The sequence below is a fragment of the Lepeophtheirus salmonis genome, chromosome 10 (assembly GCF_016086655.4).
Source record: "Lepeophtheirus salmonis chromosome 10, UVic_Lsal_1.4, whole genome shotgun sequence".
NCBI lineage: Eukaryota > Metazoa > Arthropoda > Copepoda > Siphonostomatoida > Caligidae > Lepeophtheirus > Lepeophtheirus salmonis.
Window position 1 is genome coordinate 11612579 of NC_052140.2, and position 22031 is coordinate 11634609.

The window sequence follows — 22031 nt, forward strand, 5'->3', positions numbered from 1 at the left end:
GCAAAAAGTAGATCACGTGATCGGTGTTTCGTATGAAAAAGATTCGACAAATGAACAAAAATAAATTTACGAATAAATGCTTGAACGTATATTTTTCAGAATGGAAACCAGTTTGAACCAGTGTCGCCTGAATCATAGGCGCAAAACGGTTTTATGACCAACCCACCTTTGTAGAATTTTTATAATGATCATAATATAAAAGGTTGTTCTGGTTTAAAAAAATTTAAATCCAATAATTTCCCAGAATTTCCCCCCCCCCTCCTTGATTTTAAAAATTGGCTATTTGTTCAAATTTAATATCTTCTGAAAAGTTTTATTTTTAAAATACAAAAAAATATTTGTCAAATTTATTATGAATAAAAAAACACAAAACTTTTCAGTCAAAAATGTCATAAAGCCCAGCCCCTCTAAAAAACAGAATCCTGCAGATGAACCTGATAATGTTACGTTATATAATTTTTCCCGCCCACATTTGAAATTATATTGGGGGGGGGTGAACGGATCCAAGCCCGACACTAGTTAAGAAGTTATTAATAACATATTTGATACATATAAAGTTAGTCCGAGAAGATATAGGTAGCCGTTGAGAACCTAATTATCCCAGGTTATGTATCGTCTCCTGCAAAATTGATCAAATTAATACATACATAATTCATACAAAAATTTGAATACCTTAAGGGTATCAATTCGTCGCATATACTCATTTTCTTGCATCTTGTGAATCTCAGACTTCTTTTCTAGAGCAGGAACAATATCAATTTTGTCAAAGTTACTCAGTGAAAAATTTTCCCCGAATAATTGAGCCAATTCATCCTTAACAATTGCCTCTTGAATTAATATATTTTTGGAAATTTTGGAACAGGATACGCTTAGAGCTTTCTTTAGTTTGATTTTTTCTCTTGAAAAGGAAATGTTTTAGTTAATTAATTAATTAGTGATTACACAAGTCGACAAAATTTCAACTTTTTTGCCCTTGAATGGAGATGGAGAGAAATATGAAAATGATCTTTACAGCGTATCTGATCCAGAAGTGAATGAAACTTTGGAAAGGCTTCATTGACTTACTAAATAACTTTCCGGGGTTTCCGGTAATATCAGCTGGTAGAGCAAATAAAAAAACGCAATTCCCGCAAAACAAAATTTCGAAAATCTTATAGCAGAAAGCCATATTGGCGAACCGACACTTTTTTGAATAACCAATTGTACGAAAAAATAATAAACATATTTTATGATGATTCGTAAAAATTGTCCACTGGGTTTCATTTATTGATTGACTCTTTCTGTTCTTGAATTTTTTTCTCTCTCTCTAATTGATGTTTTATTGGTAGTTATATTGATTTTTGAATTTTGTTACAACGGTTTTAATAACAGTTCGAGGTAACTGTTGAAGCATCCTCATAATGAACCAATTTCATTATTAATTAGTCAACACTTAATCATTGTAGTTCGGGGGAAATAACATAGGGGAACGCTCATTTTGTACAAATGAACTCAAGCCAAGAAAGGAATTTATGTCTGAGCGGAGAATCCCAAACTGATCTCCGTTTTTCCTTCACTCATCTTAACTCTGAAATATCTGGAATTACGGTAATTCGGGACTATTATCTTTTAGATCATTTTTTCCCTTAAAACAAAATACCCAAATTAAAAATAGGATCAATCAAACTTATTTAAAAGTGTCTTTTTATGATTAAAAAGGGGTTTTATTGGGTTTTTATAGACACTTATAACTTATTCATAATACATAGTGATGAGGTATATCATAGCTTATATTATAGAAAAATATTCAATGTATAATTTAAAGAAAGATCTATTTAAAAAATATGCATCTCTAAGGATTGTTGTTCCATTATGTAATGATTCCATTTTTAATAGGAGTGTACAAGCAAATAGCCCATATTATCATCATATTGCTTACGGTTTCAATACCAATTCAATGCCGTCATACTTCATTAAAGGAAGATCGAGGCAATCGAAGGAATATACTTCTAACTTGATCAATGATCATCCATCCCAAGATATGTTCGAATTCCGACTCCAAAATTCCACGAGGGAGGATAATTCATTCAAGTAAAACTACCAGACCTTATAAGGGAGTAGAATGAACTCCTTCTTCAGGAATGAGATATCAGGATCGAATCAATAGAGAGGAGATCCATTCACGATGAATAGATAATTTTAATATTTAAAATGGAATCACTTAAAAAATACAAAAATCTTTGAAGATGCATATTTTTTAAATAGATATTTTTTATATATCATAAATACATTGAATATTTTTCTATAATACAAGCTATGATATTCTTTATCACTATGTATTATGAATAAGTTATTATGACCTCAAAAAGAGTGTCGTTTTTCACCCTAAAAATGGTTAATACATCAAGATTAGAACAAGATACATAGTCAATAAAACACTTTTTAATCATAAAAAACCCTTTTACATAAGTTTTACTAATCTAACTTTTAATTTGGGGATTGTTTTAAGGTTAAAAAGGACTTTGAACGACAATAGTCTCGAATTACTATAATCAAATTGCAGCATGAATCATTATAAAATATATTTATTATTATTTTCGACAAATTGGTAAATCGGCAATAAAGTTTTCCTCAAATTGTCCGCACACACTAATACCTACATATCTATATTTTTTTTTACCATACCAGCATTTAATATTATTTGAATCTCTGGTCATTTTTATATTTCTTGAGGTCAAAGTAATTAAGAACACACCATCTCAATCCAGGGGCAAAAATGTTATTATAACAAGTGTTATTATAATTCCTATGGACTTGAATATTGTACCTTTTTGTATCATAATTTTCCAGTTTCTTCACATGAAGGTCTCCACGTTGATTCTCCAAATCTGTGAGCATGTCTTTGTCTAATAGTAAGAAATGAGCCTCTCCCATATTTGGCCCATATATTTGAGCATGACTGAGTTTTACTTGACTTTTTAAAATGATGGAGGGGAAGTTAAATCCGGATAATCTGTCAAAGCAACTTTCCTAAAAACGTGTCAAAAAAAAAAGTAAAAGAAGAATCATGTTATAAACTATTTTCTATGCCACCAAAAAAAAATCATTTTTTCTCCCACATTTTTGTCCCTAAGTTTCCGGCCACTTAGCCAATGATATTTTTCATAAGCATATATTGACAATGTAACATTGACCTATACAATGAGTGTCCCAAATATATAATTTTTGACTAGTTCAGGATTTTCTTTTTATAAATACAAAATTATAAACAACCGTAGTTTTTTGACGGTTTTGCTAAATAATTTTAGTACGACGTTAATTCGTATAAAAAAATTGGGATTTAAAATTTTTAGTTTTGTTCCAATATTACATTTTCCCACAAAACTAAGGGTGTGTCAAATATAAATATTTGAAAATATGCCATTAGAAAAATAATTTTATTTAATTGAATAAATGTTTTAACTTATTGTGTGCTCAGATACTTGATAAAATATTAGTTATTTAAAAAAACTATACATAGAAAAGTACTAGAGAAGGGGTTTTTGAAAAGAAAAAAAATAGTTTAGAAATAAGAAAGGGAAAAACAGTTGTTGCGTGTGCTCTTTTTTTCTTTTTTCTCTCATTATTAATAGGTAGTCACGGTGTTATCATCTCCCTCTAAAAGAAAAATTCTCGCCTATCTTTGGTATAAATTGTTTTAAAAATGCATAGTAAAAAATATTTAAATATAATTAAAATATTTTCCCGTCAGTAACACTATTTTGAATAAAAAGGGTTCTCCTCTTTATAAAAGTAGTTCATTTTCTCCTCCTGGATTTTCATGACTATTCATGTCTTTATATTATGTACATCTTACAGATCATATAAAAACTAATTAAGGCTGAACTGTTTTAAGAGCAAAGATCTTGAAACATAAGATCCTGAAGTTCTACTTTTTCATCTTTAATTATTCAGAAAATCATCTATGTATTATGTCATATAAAATATACATATTTCTTCTAAAAAATAATTCAAAAAATAATTAAATTATCAAATGTGAATTCATTTGATTAACAAAATATTTAAATATATGGTGAATGATACTTTATAGTTTATGTACTACATATATAAGTTAAAAATGATTTTGGAAAGAATAAGTGTCCGGTTATCTTCTGAAGGTGGGGAGTAATTTGTGAAAAGGAGCAAATTCAATTTAAGTCTAACTTTTCTAATGCCCAAATATCTTGGTAGTAGTATTTTGGTGAACAAAATCAAAATCGGCTGCGAAACCCGGCGCCAACTAGAAAAATTACTTTTTCATGCCGGAAATAATAATATTTTGCGATAATTAAAGCCTTTTATGACATTTTAAATAAAAAAAAATATAGCTTTTAGGTCAAATTAAACCTAACAAAAAGGTCAGCTCTTTCCAAATTTTATCTGAGCGTGTGTACTAGGGTGATTTGTTAATTTAATCTTTTGTTGCGTATTGGTGAAAAAGATTTTTTTTAAAGTTTCAGTTTTAAAAACCGTTTTTGTGGCCTCTATAGCCATTTAAAAATGGTATTTAACACTGTCCTGACCTCCAAATTGAGTCAAATAAGTATCCAAGCTAAGTCCACAATATTATTGATGTGGCTGAAATAATATACATTTATTAATTTGGAGTATCAAAATCAAATGTACATATAATTGGACAACTGATTATTAGGGAAACTATTTATGAAGTATGGAAAAAAATCAAAAATAAATTTTGTTAAAAAATCATTCAATATTCGTTATGTATATTATGATTATTTTAGGATTGATGTAGCCTTGTATAAATTCGTTTCCCAGATGACATTCAGGTTTATTATGAGTGAAGGTGTACACTATACATAGATAGTAGGGCAAGGACGGTACGCTAAGCCCAGGGCTCGGTACAAACCGCAGTACACCCTTCACACCATGTGGTTTGGTACAGTATAATAGTAAAATATTTATTTTTAATAGAATTAATATAGTTTTTAAAGTTTTTTTTTAGTTGTATTTTTTAATAATATAATTTTCTGTAGAAATGAATTATTCCTAAATATACATAACTTCTCTAAAAAACAATAGTTTATGCCAAATATACTCAGGTTATACGGGTTTACAACTTGTTTACATTTCCTAGTAATAACCAAGACCGATTAGTAGTCACAATATGGTCACCTGTCGAAAAAAATTATTTGGCTTGCTTGTATCGTGATGCTAACCTGTAAATATTAGGACATTTATCAAAATTATAAATTGTAATATATATAATATATATATTACAATACTATAAATGATCACCTCTAAAGCCTAAACTACTTTCTTACAAGAAGCCGTATTAATCATTTTCCATCAAATTCAAAGTTGATATTACTAGAGTGCTCAAAATATACTCTTGCATTCAAAAATAAGGGCTAAAATTGAATTTGATTTGAACACTATTTTAAACACTTTTTTACTCTAAGCCAGTATTTCTTCGTTTCTGAAAATTAAAATATGCTTACTCTATGTATTTTTTCTAACTTCTCATAATAAGTGTAATGACATTTAAAGTTAAATCTCATTGAAATAATAATTTCAATGAAATTTGTCTCATTAAATTATTTTGTATTAGTTATATAACTCAAAAATTTTCAAAGCTACAGGCTTGGAGAGTTTTAGGGGACCATTGGAATTATTTGCCTTGGTTCTGCACTTGATTATGAAAATAAGTGCTCCATTAATAGTAAATTAATCATAAACTAATCAATATTTAAAAAATAAATCTAACTAGAAATATCTTTTCTAAAAGAGGTCATATGAAAAAATAACAAAAAAAAAAAAAAAAAAAAAAACCCACAATTTTTTTCCAAAAAAACTAAGAAACGAGGATTTGATATTATTTTCTTCAAAAAAAAAAATAAAAAAAAAATAATTGAAATATCTTCTCAACAAAAACAAAATTTGAAATGAAATTAGATTCAAATATAAACATTAAAAAATGGCCGCGTACATTTAACCTTGCCCTGGTATTCTTGCACGGTAAAACCAAAATAGTAAGGAATTTTCTATTTAGGTTGAATAAATTTTAAATTTGGGGATTAAATTACCTTGTGCCACTTATTAAAAGTGTTCGTATTTGGTACGCCCAACTATTTTCGCTTGCAAGAAATCTTAAACAAATTAAATGATGTTAATTACCTCAATATCCATAATTTTTTCTTTGTTTTTGAAGTATTCGCGAGTTAGTTGCTTCAAGTAATTGTTCAGGATCTCCAGAGCATTTCTTGTTTTATTGAACGTTAAAACCAATTTGGTCTTCTTTGATTCCAGTAAACTAAATACATATACAGTCATTTTAGATCAATATGTTGTTATTACTAGTAGGAGTGTACCGATACATCGGAATAGGCAAGAATCGGTCTTTTTTGAAGTATCGGAGTCAGTTATAGGAATTGGTACATTAATGCCGATTCCACCGATATATATGCATAATTATTTTTATGACTTATTTGAGCTCAATTTTGGAGACCAAATAACGGTTACAAATCAATAAAATTGTAACCCTAGATGACGTCGTTCAGACAAATTAAAAAATAAATAAAGAAAGAAAAGGAAGGGATTGGAGAAGTACTCAGAAATATTATCCAAATTTACAGGTTTGTACAGGAAAAGTACTTGAAAGTAACAATTGAGTAATAAACCCATTTTTAGTGCTCCATACATTGTATCATGAATCCTTCAAAAAGGGTGCAACGGTAGGAGTTGGGTTGATCAGTCTACTGTGAAAATATTGAGTAACTTTCTCGCTAAATATTTCTTATTTGTATGTTTGTTGAATAATATTGTTTATACAGAACTGAAGTCGGAACCATATTTTCTGAGTCAAGTTCGAGTCATCAGTATCCGTCCCAGGTTTAAAAAAAATACAGGAGTCCGGACTCGAGCACTACTTCATACATATTCCAACTCCTTGGGCAAGCATATAAAACTCAGTTAGGAATTGGAGACAGTTCAAGACCATTTGATCGTATGTGGGCCGAACCATTAAAATAATAGAAAATTGCCTTTTTTAGTGACGCAAGTATTTTTTTTTTAAAGCAGTGAGGTATTTGAAATTAAATCAGAGGCAGAGGGGCAAATTCCTAAATATGAGCCAACCAGAAATTTATTAACTCCTGAGCACGGAGAGTAATTAACTTTTTAAAATTAAAACAATTTTGTTATTTGTTTATTAAATTCCTTTATAATCCCTGAATGTTTTTGAGTAGAGCCCCCTTGCTGTCATTAAGTTTATATTAGATCAGCTGCTAGCAGTCTAGAGAGGAAGGAAATAAATACTAATCCCTCTCTTTCAATAGCAAGTAAACAGCCGGGGGCGTCCGCAGGATTATATGTATATATATCTTTTTGTGGGGGGTAGAATTTTTTGGTTTTTGGATTTTTTTTTTCAAATATTCAATTTTTTTGAAATTTTTTTCAAAAATCCACAGTTGTTTGTAAAAAATGTAATTTTTGAGAAAAAAAATTCAAAAATGTAATTTTAAATTTTATACTTTTTGGAAAAAAATTTCTAAAATCAACAGCTATTCTCAAGAAGTTTTTTTTCCAAAAATTAGCTATTGTTTACAAAAAAATTAATTTTTTGGAAAAAATTTCAAAAATCAAATTCCAAATATTAAATATTTTAGGAGAAAAATTTCAAAAGTCCATAGTTATTTAAAGAAAGTTAAATATTGAGAAATCTTTTTTTTGGAAAAAAAATATGAAACTTTTAATTAATCGTTTTGGCAAAAAAAAAAAAAAAAAAATATTTAATATTCTAGTAAAAAAGCAAAAATTCATATTCCCATTATGGCTCTTTGTTGAACTCGGAGTCGATCCTCAATTCTACTCCGAGTCCAACAAGGAACCATAACTCCCGAGCAATCAATCCCTCATTGTCACTCTCTGTCTTAAAGTGAGCAAACTCACTAGTTCTGACTTTATTCTTGGATGTTCCCCTCTACATAATTAAATAACTAGGGTTGCCAACTCTCTTAAAAATAAATAAGGGACACTTCATTGGCAGGGACGGCCGACCCGATTTCCTTCACCTTTCCCTGCGCGGTGATTTTTTTCCTTCTGATTTTCAAATTTTTTAACTATTTGAACTAGAATTGAATTAGATGCATATTTTTGATTGAGATAAACACATAAAAAAATAAATTATTGTTCAGCAATTCCCTTTAATAATAAACAAAATCAACTGAATAAAAGAAGAATCTTTTTTAAATAGAAACCTGTCTTGATTACATATAACTGTAGTTAGAAAGCAGAACATCCATCCTGAAAGAGTGCACCAATGGACCATTTGTAGAAAAATTGTAGCATATTTGTGCCTCTAAGCCATGGCAGTAGGCTACAGTTGTTGTAAAAAAAAAAGAAAAAAATACCCTCATGAACTCAACAGCTCAGTGCTCCGTCTGTGAGGAGTTTTTTGTCTTTGAGTGCAGCAGAGTAAAACTCTGAGAAAAACAGATCATAATTGAGGATGACAATTAGTTGACTTGTAAGTCTGAGTTACAGTCAGCCATGCTGCTTTGTTTTTTCAACTATCTTCTGCGCGTGCAAAAGTACTTCCTCGGCCAATGGGATGAACGTATACTCTCAGCTCATTCGTCCCGGAGCAAAACATGGACTGGGAACACATTCACCCTAAATTTCGTATTAAGTGCAGTCTTAACAATATTCTAGTGGCATTTTACTGGCCATTTTTTAAAACTCACAGTATTACGGGATAAAAGGCTCAGGGATAAGGTTTCAGCTCAATACTGGATGTATGCTTTTTTTCTAAATACGGAACGATTCCATTTTTAAAGGGATGGTTGGCAACCCTAGTTGCAACTTATATACATTTTAGAAACAATCATAATATAAAGGAATCACGTAACGTCTGCCGTAACCGATGCAAATTACATCGATATTTAAGTGTTTCTGAGAGTAACAGTGATGATTTGTAATAGATTTTTTAATTGTAATTCCTAGAAGGACTCAGTGAGAATATTGAAGAAGTGAAAAGGAGGATAGAAAAAAATATCGTAGTATCCCAGTGGTGCCTAAAGCAATAAACGTCTCCCTTTTCTTCCCAGTCAAAATGGCGGCAATCTTTCCTAGTGTGGGCTTAGGGAGGGGAATTGAAAGAAAAAAGGAGGGAGTATGTCCGACAACTCGTATGGAGGCTACTCACCAATATAATATAAGATATCCTCCAATATGGCTGAACATTATTAGCTGCAGAGCACTATAAGAAGAGTTACATCACTAAGCAAACTGCCTGACGTCTGCTGATAATCAGCTGTAGTAAATTTCTGGCCTTAATCAAATCTTATAAATCCTCTAAGGACAAACTTTTTTGCTTTGTCAAAAAAAAAAGGTTTTGTTTTTCTTCATTTATACCCTTAAAGTAACAATTTACTTTTTATCCATTATTTTGTAAATTTTATGGCTATTGTTTTTTTTTAAACGTAAAGAATTCCTTAGACTTGTCGTAATAGGTAAAAAATAAAAAGTTATTCTTATTTATTTTCTATCAGGCAGACAGTTATATAAATTACAATTTACACATAATTGATAGAGTAAAAATATTTTTTTATAAACAGTCTTTATAAATATGGTTATATTTTCTCATGAAAAATTCGGAAACCATTTCTCTTTTTTGCCATTTTAAATGTCTGTAAATTCATTACTTTTTTGGAACCAATTCCATTTTGACTACATTTTTTTCTGTACATTATCCAAGAATTTACAACAAAAAAATCAATAAAATGGAATAACAAATGGTGATAATTTTTTTAAGATCACGTCTGAATTCTATAAAGAGTAATTAAGGAATCCATTAAATCGACACCGCCCATAAATTTGCTATAGGGGTTAACAATATTTGGACAAGGGATTTCAATCATTTTTTTGTTCCTTTTGTCAAAACGACGACAAAGTTGTGTAGGTTGAGCGAAAGCAAATGTTAATACAAGGGTCACACATTTTTTGTCAACCCATTTTACTAATCTAATTTCCGTTTCATCATCAATCAATCGATCTTCTTTAAAATAATCAGTGTTGTTCGTTATCATCATACTATTCATCCATATTGTAATTTAAGAAATGAATGTTTATAAGTTCTGAAGTCGATAAAAAAATATCCCAAACGAACGAACGTAAAGAATTTTTTACAATTGAAACTCTACTTTAAAAATACTAGTAAATGAGAAATTGATGAAAATATCAATAATATTATTTAAAGATTATGTAATAACAAACGACTCAATATTTTTTTTGGAAAAAAATATAACAAGATTTAGCAAATAATTGCAATCCTCAAAGTCACTGAGTACGGGAGCACACTTGTATACAAAATAATTCATTACATTCGTCCTGATAGGATTAACTGTGAAGAAAAAGTATTTTTCCTATAAATCGACCTAAAACCCAAAATTAGGATAGAAATGCCTTTGCGTAGCTCTGTTCAATGCTCGAGCAAATTTGGGGCAAAGGTGTCCTGCTTTTTTCCGTAAGAGTATCTTAAAGAAATAAATACTACGAACGAACCAGCCTGATATCCTTACGAAATTATTCCTCTTCAAATGGATTAGTTTACGACTTTAACCTTTAATGGCATGAATTTTCTAACGTAGAAATCATTTTAAGATCAATATATATATATATTGAAAAGTGAGTTGGAATTGGTTTAATCAAATTAACACTTTTAAACCATATATTAAGATTTAAAGTTGTAAATACTGGGGCTAATAATTAATTTCTGTTAAATGACCCACCCAAAAATTATAGATATACTAGGTTTGATTTTATTTTGATCGAGCTTGTTCATAATTACCAAATATTAATTTGTATTTATTATTGTATGAAGTATAGTATTTTATGAATACAAGGGTGTCCACGATAAATTGGAACTATCCTAAAATTCATCCTGCTTGATAAAAATGGAATTTGGAGTGTATTTGTTAATATGAAAAAGTTAAACATGATATTAAACAATAAATTTATTCAACATGCCCTCCCTCAGCAGCCACCATCTTCTCCATCCTGCCCCTAAAGGATTTGCATGTCCTGATGACTTCCGCAGAATCGACAGCATTCCACTCCCTCGTAATGGAGCCCTTCAGGGCCGCGATGCTCTTGTGGCTGACCTTGCACACCTCCCTCTCCAACTTCCCCTACCAGTAGTAATCACACGGGGTGGGGTGAGTTGGAGGGTCAGGTGTTGCGATCCCCGAAAGTGATGTCGTGGGAGTTGAAGAGGATTCGAAGATGGCGTCTCTCCTTGCTTGTTCCATGATGACTATTGTTTTTTGTCAAAACAATTGTGGTGGAAGTTATAGTGTATTGTTCACGCAACCTTTTATATTAGTATGATTTAACCCCGAATATCCACAGTATGGATCTGGATGAAGTTTAAAGTAGTTCCAATTTATCGTGGACACCCTGTAAATAATTGAGGGGTGGGGTAGGAATTTCAAGATGAGTATTCTGTAAGTTTCGGTCTTAAAATAAGTCGTTTTTCAATGACTTCAGCTTAACCCCTTGGCATAGGACCCAACTTAGTCCCAAATGGTGGTACTGAGAATGCTCATCATGGATCCTGCTCAATTCTAAAAAATAGAATTGAGGATAGAAGGATCGGAGTAATTCCTGTATATATCATTGCAGAGTGGAATTTGTGTCTAATTCCTTTATTGAACAGCTGCTGACAGCTAATTAAATCAAATGCTATGACAGTTAAGCTGCTCTACTTTGAAACATTATTCTTCATATTCTTTTTTTACAAACAGACAGGAGAGTTTTATACAACTCTATAGATAGATATGTTGGTAGAAAGAAAACCATTGTTTGTAGGCTTCTTTGATGGTTCCACACTGTTATTAATGCAAGTAATATATACTTTTTTAGTTCTACTTACTTTAATAGCAAAATGTTTTCATCTTCCTCCTGCGTCTCTTTAGAGGTTCTTGAACCATTATTATTACTAGTTTTCTTGTCTTTACCTCGATGGTTATTGCTTTTGATAACTTTAATATCCTCATTCAATAGGGAGAGCTTCTCTTGAACTCTTGTATAGTGAATGATTCGGGTTTTGATCTGAAATAACATTATTAAAACATACAAGATGACACACTCCAATCTGCACAAACAGCCAAACCAATAGAGACAGAAAAAAAGGACATCACTCTTTGCAAACACAAAAATATACAACAGTGAGGCCATAACCTCACTTGTTTAAACTAAGTGTAATGTTTCTAAAAATAATTGCAAGGTTACATGACTATGACGGGACTATTATATAATTAGGCCCATGCGTCGAAAGACATTCCGTCATGGCTGATATATATTGTCAGGGGTGTCTGTAGGATTGTGTTTTGAGGGGGGCTTAGTTTGTTGAATTTTTTCATAAAATTCATAATTATTCACACAAAATTAAGAAATCCACAGGTGTTCACAAAAATTTTAATTTTTAGATTTAAAAAAAAAAAAATATCCAAAAGCAGAATTGGATTACTACCACCTAAATTTGGGTTTTTTCTGTTTAAAAAAAAAAAAAAAAAGGAATGGCTGTGAAGGACAATAAAAGTAACACGTCACAAGAGTATGAATGACACCTACTCACTATTGAGCTTGATCCAGGGTATCACGTGCAAAAAAAAAAAATTGCTAGATTAAATTAATTAAATAAAATGGATTAAATTGGCCGCTACAAGGCTTTAAATTTTGTCCAGATTTAAGTATAGAGGGGTGTCCGTAGGCGGTTGTCTGGAGGGGCGTTACCCCCTCCCCAAAATTAAGAAATTTCTTCTTTCTACTAAAAAATTAAATATTTGATTCTTTTTTTTTTCAAAAAGTTAAAATATTCGAAATATAATAAAATTATTCAATTTGTTTTTCTGAAAAAATCAATTATCTCTGAATAGCTATGGATTTACGAAATTTTTCTCCAGAAAGTAAAATATTTGAAATTTTTTTTCCAAAAAATTATTTCTTTCTAAACAACTGTGTATTTTTGATTTTTTTTTCGAATTTTTTTATTTTCTGTGTATACCTGTGGATTTTTAAAATTTTTCTCCAAAAAATTTAACAGTTGAAATTTTTTGTATATTTGTAATTTAATTTTTTGATTTTTTTTTTCAAAAAAAATCCAACCCCACTCCCTTCAAAATGGAATTTTGGAGAACGCCCCTGATCTATCACCCTGTAGATATAGATATTGAAATTGAAGTTCTGTTAAACTCACTTGCTCATTGACAATCTTGACTAATGGAAACAGCTGCTCAATCAAATGACTGTATTTGAAGGATTCTTCCTTTTGCATAAAGAACAGCTCAGACATAAAAAATAGTTTTTGAGACATGATTTCCATGTAATTGAGTTGTTTACTCAGTATCTGTGTGGTTCTATCCATGAGCATTTGATTTACCTTTTCCACAATTTCCTCTTCAAGATGATTTCTTTCTTTCAGTGCATTATAATCAATTCTTAGAAATACAGTGTAAAGATTAATCCGTGGTCTATATAAAAATAAAACAACTCACATCTTTTGAAAATAATTCAATAACTCTTCTTCCATTGGATACTTTTTCTCCGGCAAAAATTTTTCTAAAATAGTCTTGAACCTTTTTGAAAAAAAAAAAAAGAAGAATTTATTGTTTAGTTATTAAAGGTCTGTCAACGCAAATGCAATCCAGGATTACATATTTTTCTAAAATAAAAGTCTGATTTGCGACAACATAACTTCCTCTATATAATAAGTGGCAATCAAATTATATAGATAGTAGTGGGATGAACGTGGTTTCATTCTAGAGGGAAGATTCGAAAGTTTTTCTTGAAATATAATGCGTTGCTATCATGCCTTGAAGTAGTAAGGAACGTGCGTTTTCCGTCGTAAGTATATATTGCCAACAAATGGTTTGGTATAATTTTTAATATAAAATAGTTTATAGGGTTAAAAGGCCATATCGGAGTCAAATAAAGTCTCATAAACCATATAAAGGCTGTAGACCAGATATACCTATGCAACCTTTTTATCTGAAGGGCCACTAGATACGACAATGCCTATAACGAGGGATATATACCGATAAATATGTTTCATATTTTTTACTGTACGATCAAAAACACATTAACTTGTTTATTTTTAAGGGAAATGACCTACATTTCCCCTCTTTAAACCACATGTGGCTTAAGAGCAGCAGGTAGTACAGGGTTATTTTAGATTTTATCTAGAGGTGTAAAAAATATGACTTTATACGAGAGTGATACTTTTTATGTTAACAACTTGGAACAGTGTCCTTTATTCCATAGCTGTTATAATTATAATTGAACTAGGGTAATTCCATGGAAATGTAACATACATAACACTGGGTATTTTGGTCACTTCTCTCAAAATCCAAAGGGTCAAATCATTTCATATTGGAGGCTTATCTTAAAATGCATAATTGTAACTAAAATATGTATATTCAATTTCTAGTTTTATCTCTGAATGTAACATCCTTAATACTTGAATTGGCCAGTAGTGGTAGTATTCGATATTGCCCGGAGTTAGTAGGCGTAGAAGAACAGATAATTTTTGCTTTAATGTAAAAATTCAATTTGTTTGCGTTAAGTGGTACTTATACAAATTGTTCTTCAGCTAGAAAATAACTCTCCGAGAAATCCTTAGTGTTGTTCTTCATTTGTTATGAGCAACCTCTCACGTATTATGTATATACTTGATGCTCTCTCAAAAATAAAATAATAATAATAATAGCATGATAATTGTTTTTAATATGACGTGATGAGCCAGGGATGTACAGGGTGATGACTCAAAAATTAGAATCCTCTTCGAGGGCGTTTACCCTCAGTTTTAAAAGTATGACAATTTTTTGCCATTCAAAAGAGCTGACAAAAAGCTACTATTCAATGTTTCTTTTGTTTTTGTGGGATCAAAAATGTTTGAGCAACAAGCAAAACTGCAGAGAGTGTGGGATTCCTCCGTGCACAAGTCGACAAGTGGAGGCTGTTCTGAACAGGAAAAATGATCACTTTTTGGCTGAATCAAGAGCACAGGTCAAGAGAACCTTCAGGACCAAATATCCAGCTTTTGTCATGGTCATGAGCGTAGTGGGGTCGGACGGCAGAAAGATCCCTCCCTACTTCTTCAAGGCCAACCAGAAAGTCAGCACAGACGTCTACCTGAAGTTCCTCAGTTATCATGTCTTTCCATTATTTCAGAGCACGTTCCCCAGGGACAACGATATGTTTACCCTAGATAGCTCCATGGATCACACGTCCAAGAAGATGCTGCATTTCTGAAAGGAGAACTTTGCTGTCTTCTGTCTGGCGGACTTCTTGCCTTCACTCTGACCCGACGTGAACCCCCTGGACTTTGCTGTTTTGTGCGTCTTCGAGGGTAATACGAACAAGACTTCTCACACAAATGTTGTGATCACGGAGGAGTGGAACAACTCTTCCTAAGACTTTGTTCAGGCTAGCTGTGCTTTTGTTCGTCCCCGTATTGAAGCCATGATTAAGAATGGAGGGGGATATATTTTATAAAAAGTGTGGAAAATTGTCAAATTACCAACTTTTGCTAGAAAAGTTTGCCATAAACTGCCGTTTTTGAGTCCTCACCCTAATGATAAAGTACGTCCAGTTAAAAATAAGTCTTTACCTCATATTTTATTGTATTGAGTTGTATAAGTGTGAGCATTAGTTTTGGAGTTATAAATGTAAGTACCTGTTTAACTTGGAATAAAATTGAAGATTGACAACAAAGTTATGTCCTCGCTAACCCGCCTTAATTGGGAGTTGCTCATATTTTTGATCAATATTTAAGAGTGGACTATTTTGTGTCGACGTGTGTTGTAGAATATACATACATTAAGTTTCCCGTTAGATATTTTGAATTATTGCTTTCTTTCGTGGTTTCCAAGGTCCCAAAACCATTTATTGGCTTTGATGGAGGAAATTTGAATCCATGCAAATGTTTTGTCTTTGATGTCTGAAGCTCGGAACGGATTTTATCAATCTGTTAATTTTTTAATAGATAAATATAAGTAGGGTAAATATTTTATGAGTTCTTGGGTTTACAGTGGATTGTTTCTAATTTTTTTTTTTGAATTTTGATAAAAAAAAAAACAGTACGAAAAAGGTTTGCAAAATATCATTATACAAGTAAAACATTTCTCTAACAAAAAACAAGAATGCAATAAACAAAGAAAGTAAAGTACACTTATTTTCTTACAAAATGAAAACTTGTTCCATCTAACTGTAATCGAAATTCAAAACAAATTGAGTAACACAGCGTTCTGTTCTACCTACATTATTTAAATGTTGAATGAAGAGTTCCGATGAGTCCATTTCGTTAATCGATTCTTTCTCCAAAAAATCTGTTGATACAATACTTGCTGTAATATCTACATCATTTGATTGTGTAAAAGGTTCATTCTTCAAATGCTCTTCCCACTATAAAAAGAGAAAAAAAGATACCAATTAATTTAAGACAATGAAGCATGTACATTTAGTGTCGGTTTTAGTGTTAGCGGGGCCTGGGGGCCTTTTCATTCTTTCATTTTTTAAACTCTATTATATTTTCCTTCTTTTTCAATTGACCTTATTATTAAAAAAATCTTTTTGGCGTATAGATTTCAAATTCTACCCTGCGCAGTGCTCCAATTAAAAGCAGGGCCTGCCACACTTGGCCCAAGGCTGTCCTTGACAATGTGTACAGACTGGGGACTCACAACTTGCAGTAGCATGAATAAATTATGAGAAACGTGGTTTTGATAGAATCCAGAAAGACAACTCAAAACCAATTTTTAATATTATATTAAGCAATTGTTTTTATTCATAATGTCCTCATTCTCACGCAAAAACAGTCTCGTCAAGTCGTTGAACAGATTGGCACCACTTGGTGGGTAAGGCCGTGTTCATGGTGTAACATGTTGTCAGCTCAGAGCGAAAACCAATTTGGATGAGGGGTTTGGCAGACATTGTTCTCCAATACGCCCAAACTGTAAAGTCCAGGTGGTTGAGGTCAGGGTCGAGGAGGGTCACATGGATGCGAGACAAAAGGCAGCCATATTATTGCTGCATAAATTTAGGGGTTTCTTGGTTTTATGAGGCTGTAATGGGATTTTTGATGTTGTAGGTGGCCTGGATGTAGATGCCAACGGCCTTTGCAGCCTTTTCGATACTAACACAAGTGCGAAGGAAATCGCACGAGGTTTGACTTTTGTTTGTTGCTCCGATATTTTTACAATTAGACGCATGATATAAATACAAAACTGGTTTATTTTTGTTTCACCTATTTTAGGTTCTCGTAATTAAAAATACGGGGATGAAATGGCAATTAGTTGCTATGCAAATTTTGGCTCCCCACCCGTATATTTCAATGTTGTATCTTACTCTATGTTGCCATTCGGCGTTTTTTTGCTTGAGTAACATTTGTTTCTTAAATTTGCGGCGAACGTCCTCATTCAAAATTTTGACATTGAGTGTCCCACTTGATTTTTTCTTCATCAAACGTTTGGAGCAATTATCAACGGCTTCCTCTGAATCCTCGTCAGAGGCATAAGATGAATCCATGTCATCGTCAGTACTAGGGGAAAAACAAAATAAGTCGTGTAAAACCTTAGTCTTAACCAAGGCGTCCTCCGGATTATATATTAGGGAGTCCTTGGTTTTGAAATTTTTTCGAAAAAAACAAAAACTTCTCTTTAAATAAAAATTAAAAAATCCAAAGATATTCACATAAAATTTCAAAAATGAAATATCAATTTAAAAAAAAAAATTAAAATAATAATTTTTTTAAAATTTTTTTTTTTTTAAATAATAAATTGACTTTTACAAAAAAAAATTTTAGAATAATACATTTTTGGCAATTTTTCAAAATTCATAGCTATTGACAAAAAATGAACTTTAAAAAAATAATTCAAAAATCCACAGCTGCTTACATAAATTTAAAATAAAATTTTAATATAAGTATTCAATTGTTTTGAAAAAATTTCAAAAATTCACTGCTATTCACTAAAAAAATTTCAAATATTGTATTTTTTTTTGTTTTTAATTTCAAATATTGTATTTTTTGGAAAAAAAATTCAAAATCCTTTTGAAAAATTAAATTGTTTTTAAATTTTGATATTTGGGGGAGGCGGCTCAGCCCTTCAGCCAACTCCCTACGTACTTGCATGTTTATACATATTTATCATAGATTTGAGATTATCTTACAATCTGGAGGTATTTAGAAGCCTTGGAGTTGCTGATGAAATCATAGGATTTCTTTTTGTAAATTCAGCCTCTCTATCCTTCAACTTGCCTTCATATTGAGATCGAATGATCTCATAGGCCTTATTTGCTTCTTCAATTTGTGAGAGAATATGATGATTTTCTGGATTATCCGAGAGTTTTTCCTTTGATAAGTATGATCTATCCTCCATAACCAAAGACGACTTGAGCTCTTGGTTTTGATACTCAGATTGTAAGGCATTATTTCTTTTGCATGAACATATAAAAGTAAAAAAAAAAAAGGACATCAATATATAACAAATCAAACGTCAATTGTTTTTTTAAGAACCAACAATAATTTAATTTCTTTTTATGGTTCATCAAATTCATCTATCTATTCTTAAATTATTTTTTTTGTATTTAAAATAAAAAAAAGGTTGTCAAGTTTAAATTAAAATTAAAAAGTTTGTCAGTGACTTTGAGTGTGGGTACAAACGGTTGATTAGTTTTGGAGTCGAGTTATAACTATCGAGCATTGAGCTAAAGAAAAAGGGTACACTGATAAATTTGCTCACACGTCATACTTTCTGTTTCTATCTCGAAATTCGAGATATTGACAGCGGAAAGTTGAAATTTCCTTTAAATAATACGGAAATATCTTTGTAAAGTGAAGAACATATTGTTGCCATGAGAGCAGGAGGAAAGGAACCTCGACTTTTTCGAGATGTTCGGACAATTAGCACTTTGGAGGATCATGGAAGTAGATGGAAGATATCATTTTTGCAGAAGGTTATGGGGTTCTTTCTTATGGAGTATAAAGGGTTGGGGGAGGGGGTGGGTAAAGAGGGACTCGGAGTCGGTCGATAGACTGAGCAAACAGGCCGGAGGAGATCACATCGTAGAAATAGTTGTAGTACTTTTTATAATGAGATTTGATCTCTTCCGGTCTCATCCTCAGTCCAGGGATTAACTCCTATTTCAATAATATAGTTTTTGCGTCACTTCAATTTGCAAAAGTTATATCCGTATTATTAAAAGGTTTTAATAATTGAATTTCAACTTTTCGCTGTCGCTGTCCCCAAATTTGAGGAAGAAAGAGAAAGTATGACGTGCGGGCAAACTTATACAGTGTACCCAAGATAATTATTTTTTTCATTATTAAATGAGTCAATATGTACTAACCAATTATTTTGAATTTAAAGTAATTATAAACTATGTTTTAATCCCCGTACACCTTGTTAGCTATACATTTATAAGCAATTTCCCCCGAAATATTATTCTTATCCATATTCAACGCAACCTAACCAGTCTATTTTATTAAATTTCTTAATAAATATTAAAAACAAAATTGACAAAAATCAGACTGCGAGCACTCCAAGACCTTCATTTTGTTGCATTGGGTAATCGAAGTATGTAGGTAATTGTAGAAAATATTTATTTCCATAAAACGAAATTATTACAATAAGTTTTGAGACTAAAATGAACGATTTAAACAGTAATTTATAGTGTTGTGTGGGTTCATATTTATAAGTTTTGAGACTAAAATGAAGTAATTTATAGTGTTGTCCCTTTTAGGACTGAGCAGTCCTTTTAGCTCTGTTTCTGTTTGGTCCGGTTCAGTCCTGGTTATCAGTCCTAAAACGTTTAAGATCGTTCCTGATGACATCATTCAACTTTATTTATTCTTTTCAGTTTCGGGTACTGACAACCTGTAACTTTTAATATCCAAAATAATTCTATTAATATAATTTATTTCAATAATATTAATCATAATTGTTCGTCCTGAATATGAATACCGTAGGCAGCTTGAACGGCTTCTAGGCGGCGGTGTAATTTGTTTCAGGTGCTTTTGATGTAGGCCTCTGACATGGAAGCCCACAGCTCATTGACAGAGTCCTTTATGACCGGTTCTGTAGGCATGGGACTCTACTTCCCACTAGTTACTACAATCCTGGGGATTAAGATCTAGTGATTCAGGGGGAAGGGGAAATTCACAAACAAAACTATAAGTAAAAAAAAATGGTTCACTTTTTCACCATCTTCGCTGTCAGGGGTAGTACTTTTTGGACTTGTAAAGAATCAACACCCGTGATTCTTTGATTCACCTTCTCAAGTTGTACCTAGAGATATTGACGTCAATGGTAATCTCTGTGATGGAGAGATCAGGCTTCTTTTTGAAGGCTTTGATGAAAGCTTCAGTCCTTGTCTTCCAAAACCTTAGGGGCCCAATATGCCCTCACTTCTTAAGAATTTTCATATTATTAGCAAAAAAAAAAAAAAAAAAAAAAAAAAAAATCAGTTCTGCCTTATTAATTTACAATGTCAAAATTTTTACAGGCTCAAATCATGACGTCATTATTATATAATCCCCCCTCCAACCCACTTGAAATACATTCCAGCTCTGGTGGTTTCAGTATTAGCCAATAATCTTGGACGACCACTCTTGGGGGCTGCTCTCAGATCCCCAACCTTATCCAGTCGCTCCTTGACACGGTTGCAGTCTTTCCCCTTTGTCGCTCTATCGAAAAAAGTATTAAACTCTAACGTTTAGAATTTAACATAAATAAAAGAGGAGAGTCCGTGATAGCAATGAAAATTTGAATTAAATTTGAAGAATACTTTAGAGGAGATGGTCATCCACAATTCTATTCGTAGTTCAACAAGGACTTACAATTATATCTCCACGCCAAATCCTTAGTGTTACACTGTGTCTATTATTAGTACCCACAAATGTTCAATCATATTTTGAATATAATTGAATGGAGTATAAAAGGAAGTTCACTAATCAGGAATTAAATTATAATGTCAACTTCTGAGAAAAAGAAAATTCCTTCTTCAGATTACCAAGTAAAAAAACAAAAAAAACGGGCGAGCTAAAGATTACACCAGATTTGCATAACTAATACAGACTCTCCGTAGGAGTAAAAAGCTATCAAATGGTTATGGTATAAACTGAGTCATTAAGCTTTAAAAAGTGTCTCAAAACTGTAGCACCACCTGTTATATGATCAGAACAAATTATGAACTAAATTCATTTAGGTTGCCTTACTGTATAGTTATGAACCATTCACTACTACATATTCTACAGGGCGGATCTTATCTAGTGGTGTACATTTCCTTTTTTTCAATTTTTCAAGAGTAAAATTTAAACGAGAGGTTTTGGAAGGATATTTATTCAACAAAATCCTATGAAAATAGTTATAGGCACAACTTTTAATCAATATGTGAGCCCTCAGCTCAAATAATTGCCTCAAAACGAGGCCCTAATCCCTTGCTCACCATGACTATATAGTCAGACTCAATCATGGTTAATTCCTTCGTTATGGAATCCTCTATAAACTGGACATTCCTGGGAGGAGTAGCCCACATCCTTTCTTCTGGACGCCCCCTAGATAGAGTTATCTAGGGGTTTTGCTTCAGGAGAGGAAGGCAGCCATATGTTGATGTCCTAAAAGTCAGGAAAGTTGTCTCTCAGGAAGGACTGTGACTTAGAGTTGCAATGAGAAGGGAGCTCCCTCTTGAGTGGAAACAAAGTTGTCTCCGAACTTTTCTCTGGCCCATGGTGGGACTTTCTGATCCAGAAGTTCGATGTAAGCATCTAAATTGAGCTGCTCCTTCCCCTCCACAAAAATGGGATGGCAGACTCCACAACGTCCGGTTACTGCGGGATTTATGGTTCTGAAGACATGTCATATTATAATCTTCTTTGCTCTTTCCAACTGTCTCAGCTAGCTCTGTTCAGAGATAAGATGTCATGTTGTCCTCCTCTGTAATTTTGCACCAATTTAATTCATTCCAAATTGAAAATAATAGATGTGTTCGTTGAGTCC

The 22031-nt window shown here is 32.0% G+C and overlaps 1 protein-coding gene across 1 annotated transcript in view; it reads right to left on the bottom strand.

The window, feature by feature from the left end:
* Nucleotides 1–311: 311 nt before the first annotated feature.
* Nucleotides 312–22031, bottom strand: part of LOC121125591 (uncharacterized) — a 39364-nt gene continuing 17644 nt past the window's right edge. Inside the window, exons 2-12 of the mRNA XM_040720780.2 lie at nt 18205–18468; nt 17383–17575; nt 16297–16440; nt 15855–16003; nt 13533–13613; nt 13235–13475; nt 11909–12087; nt 6154–6289; nt 2807–3009; nt 673–898; nt 312–619 (exon numbers count right to left, since the gene is read on the bottom strand). Of these exons, the coding sequence (XP_040576714.2) occupies nt 596–619; nt 673–898; nt 2807–3009; nt 6154–6289; nt 11909–12087; nt 13235–13475; nt 13533–13613; nt 15855–16003; nt 16297–16440; nt 17383–17575; nt 18205–18468 (1840 nt within the window). The 3' untranslated portion in view covers nt 312–595. The remainder of the gene's footprint in view (nt 620–672; nt 899–2806; nt 3010–6153; nt 6290–11908; nt 12088–13234; nt 13476–13532; nt 13614–15854; nt 16004–16296; nt 16441–17382; nt 17576–18204; nt 18469–22031) is intronic.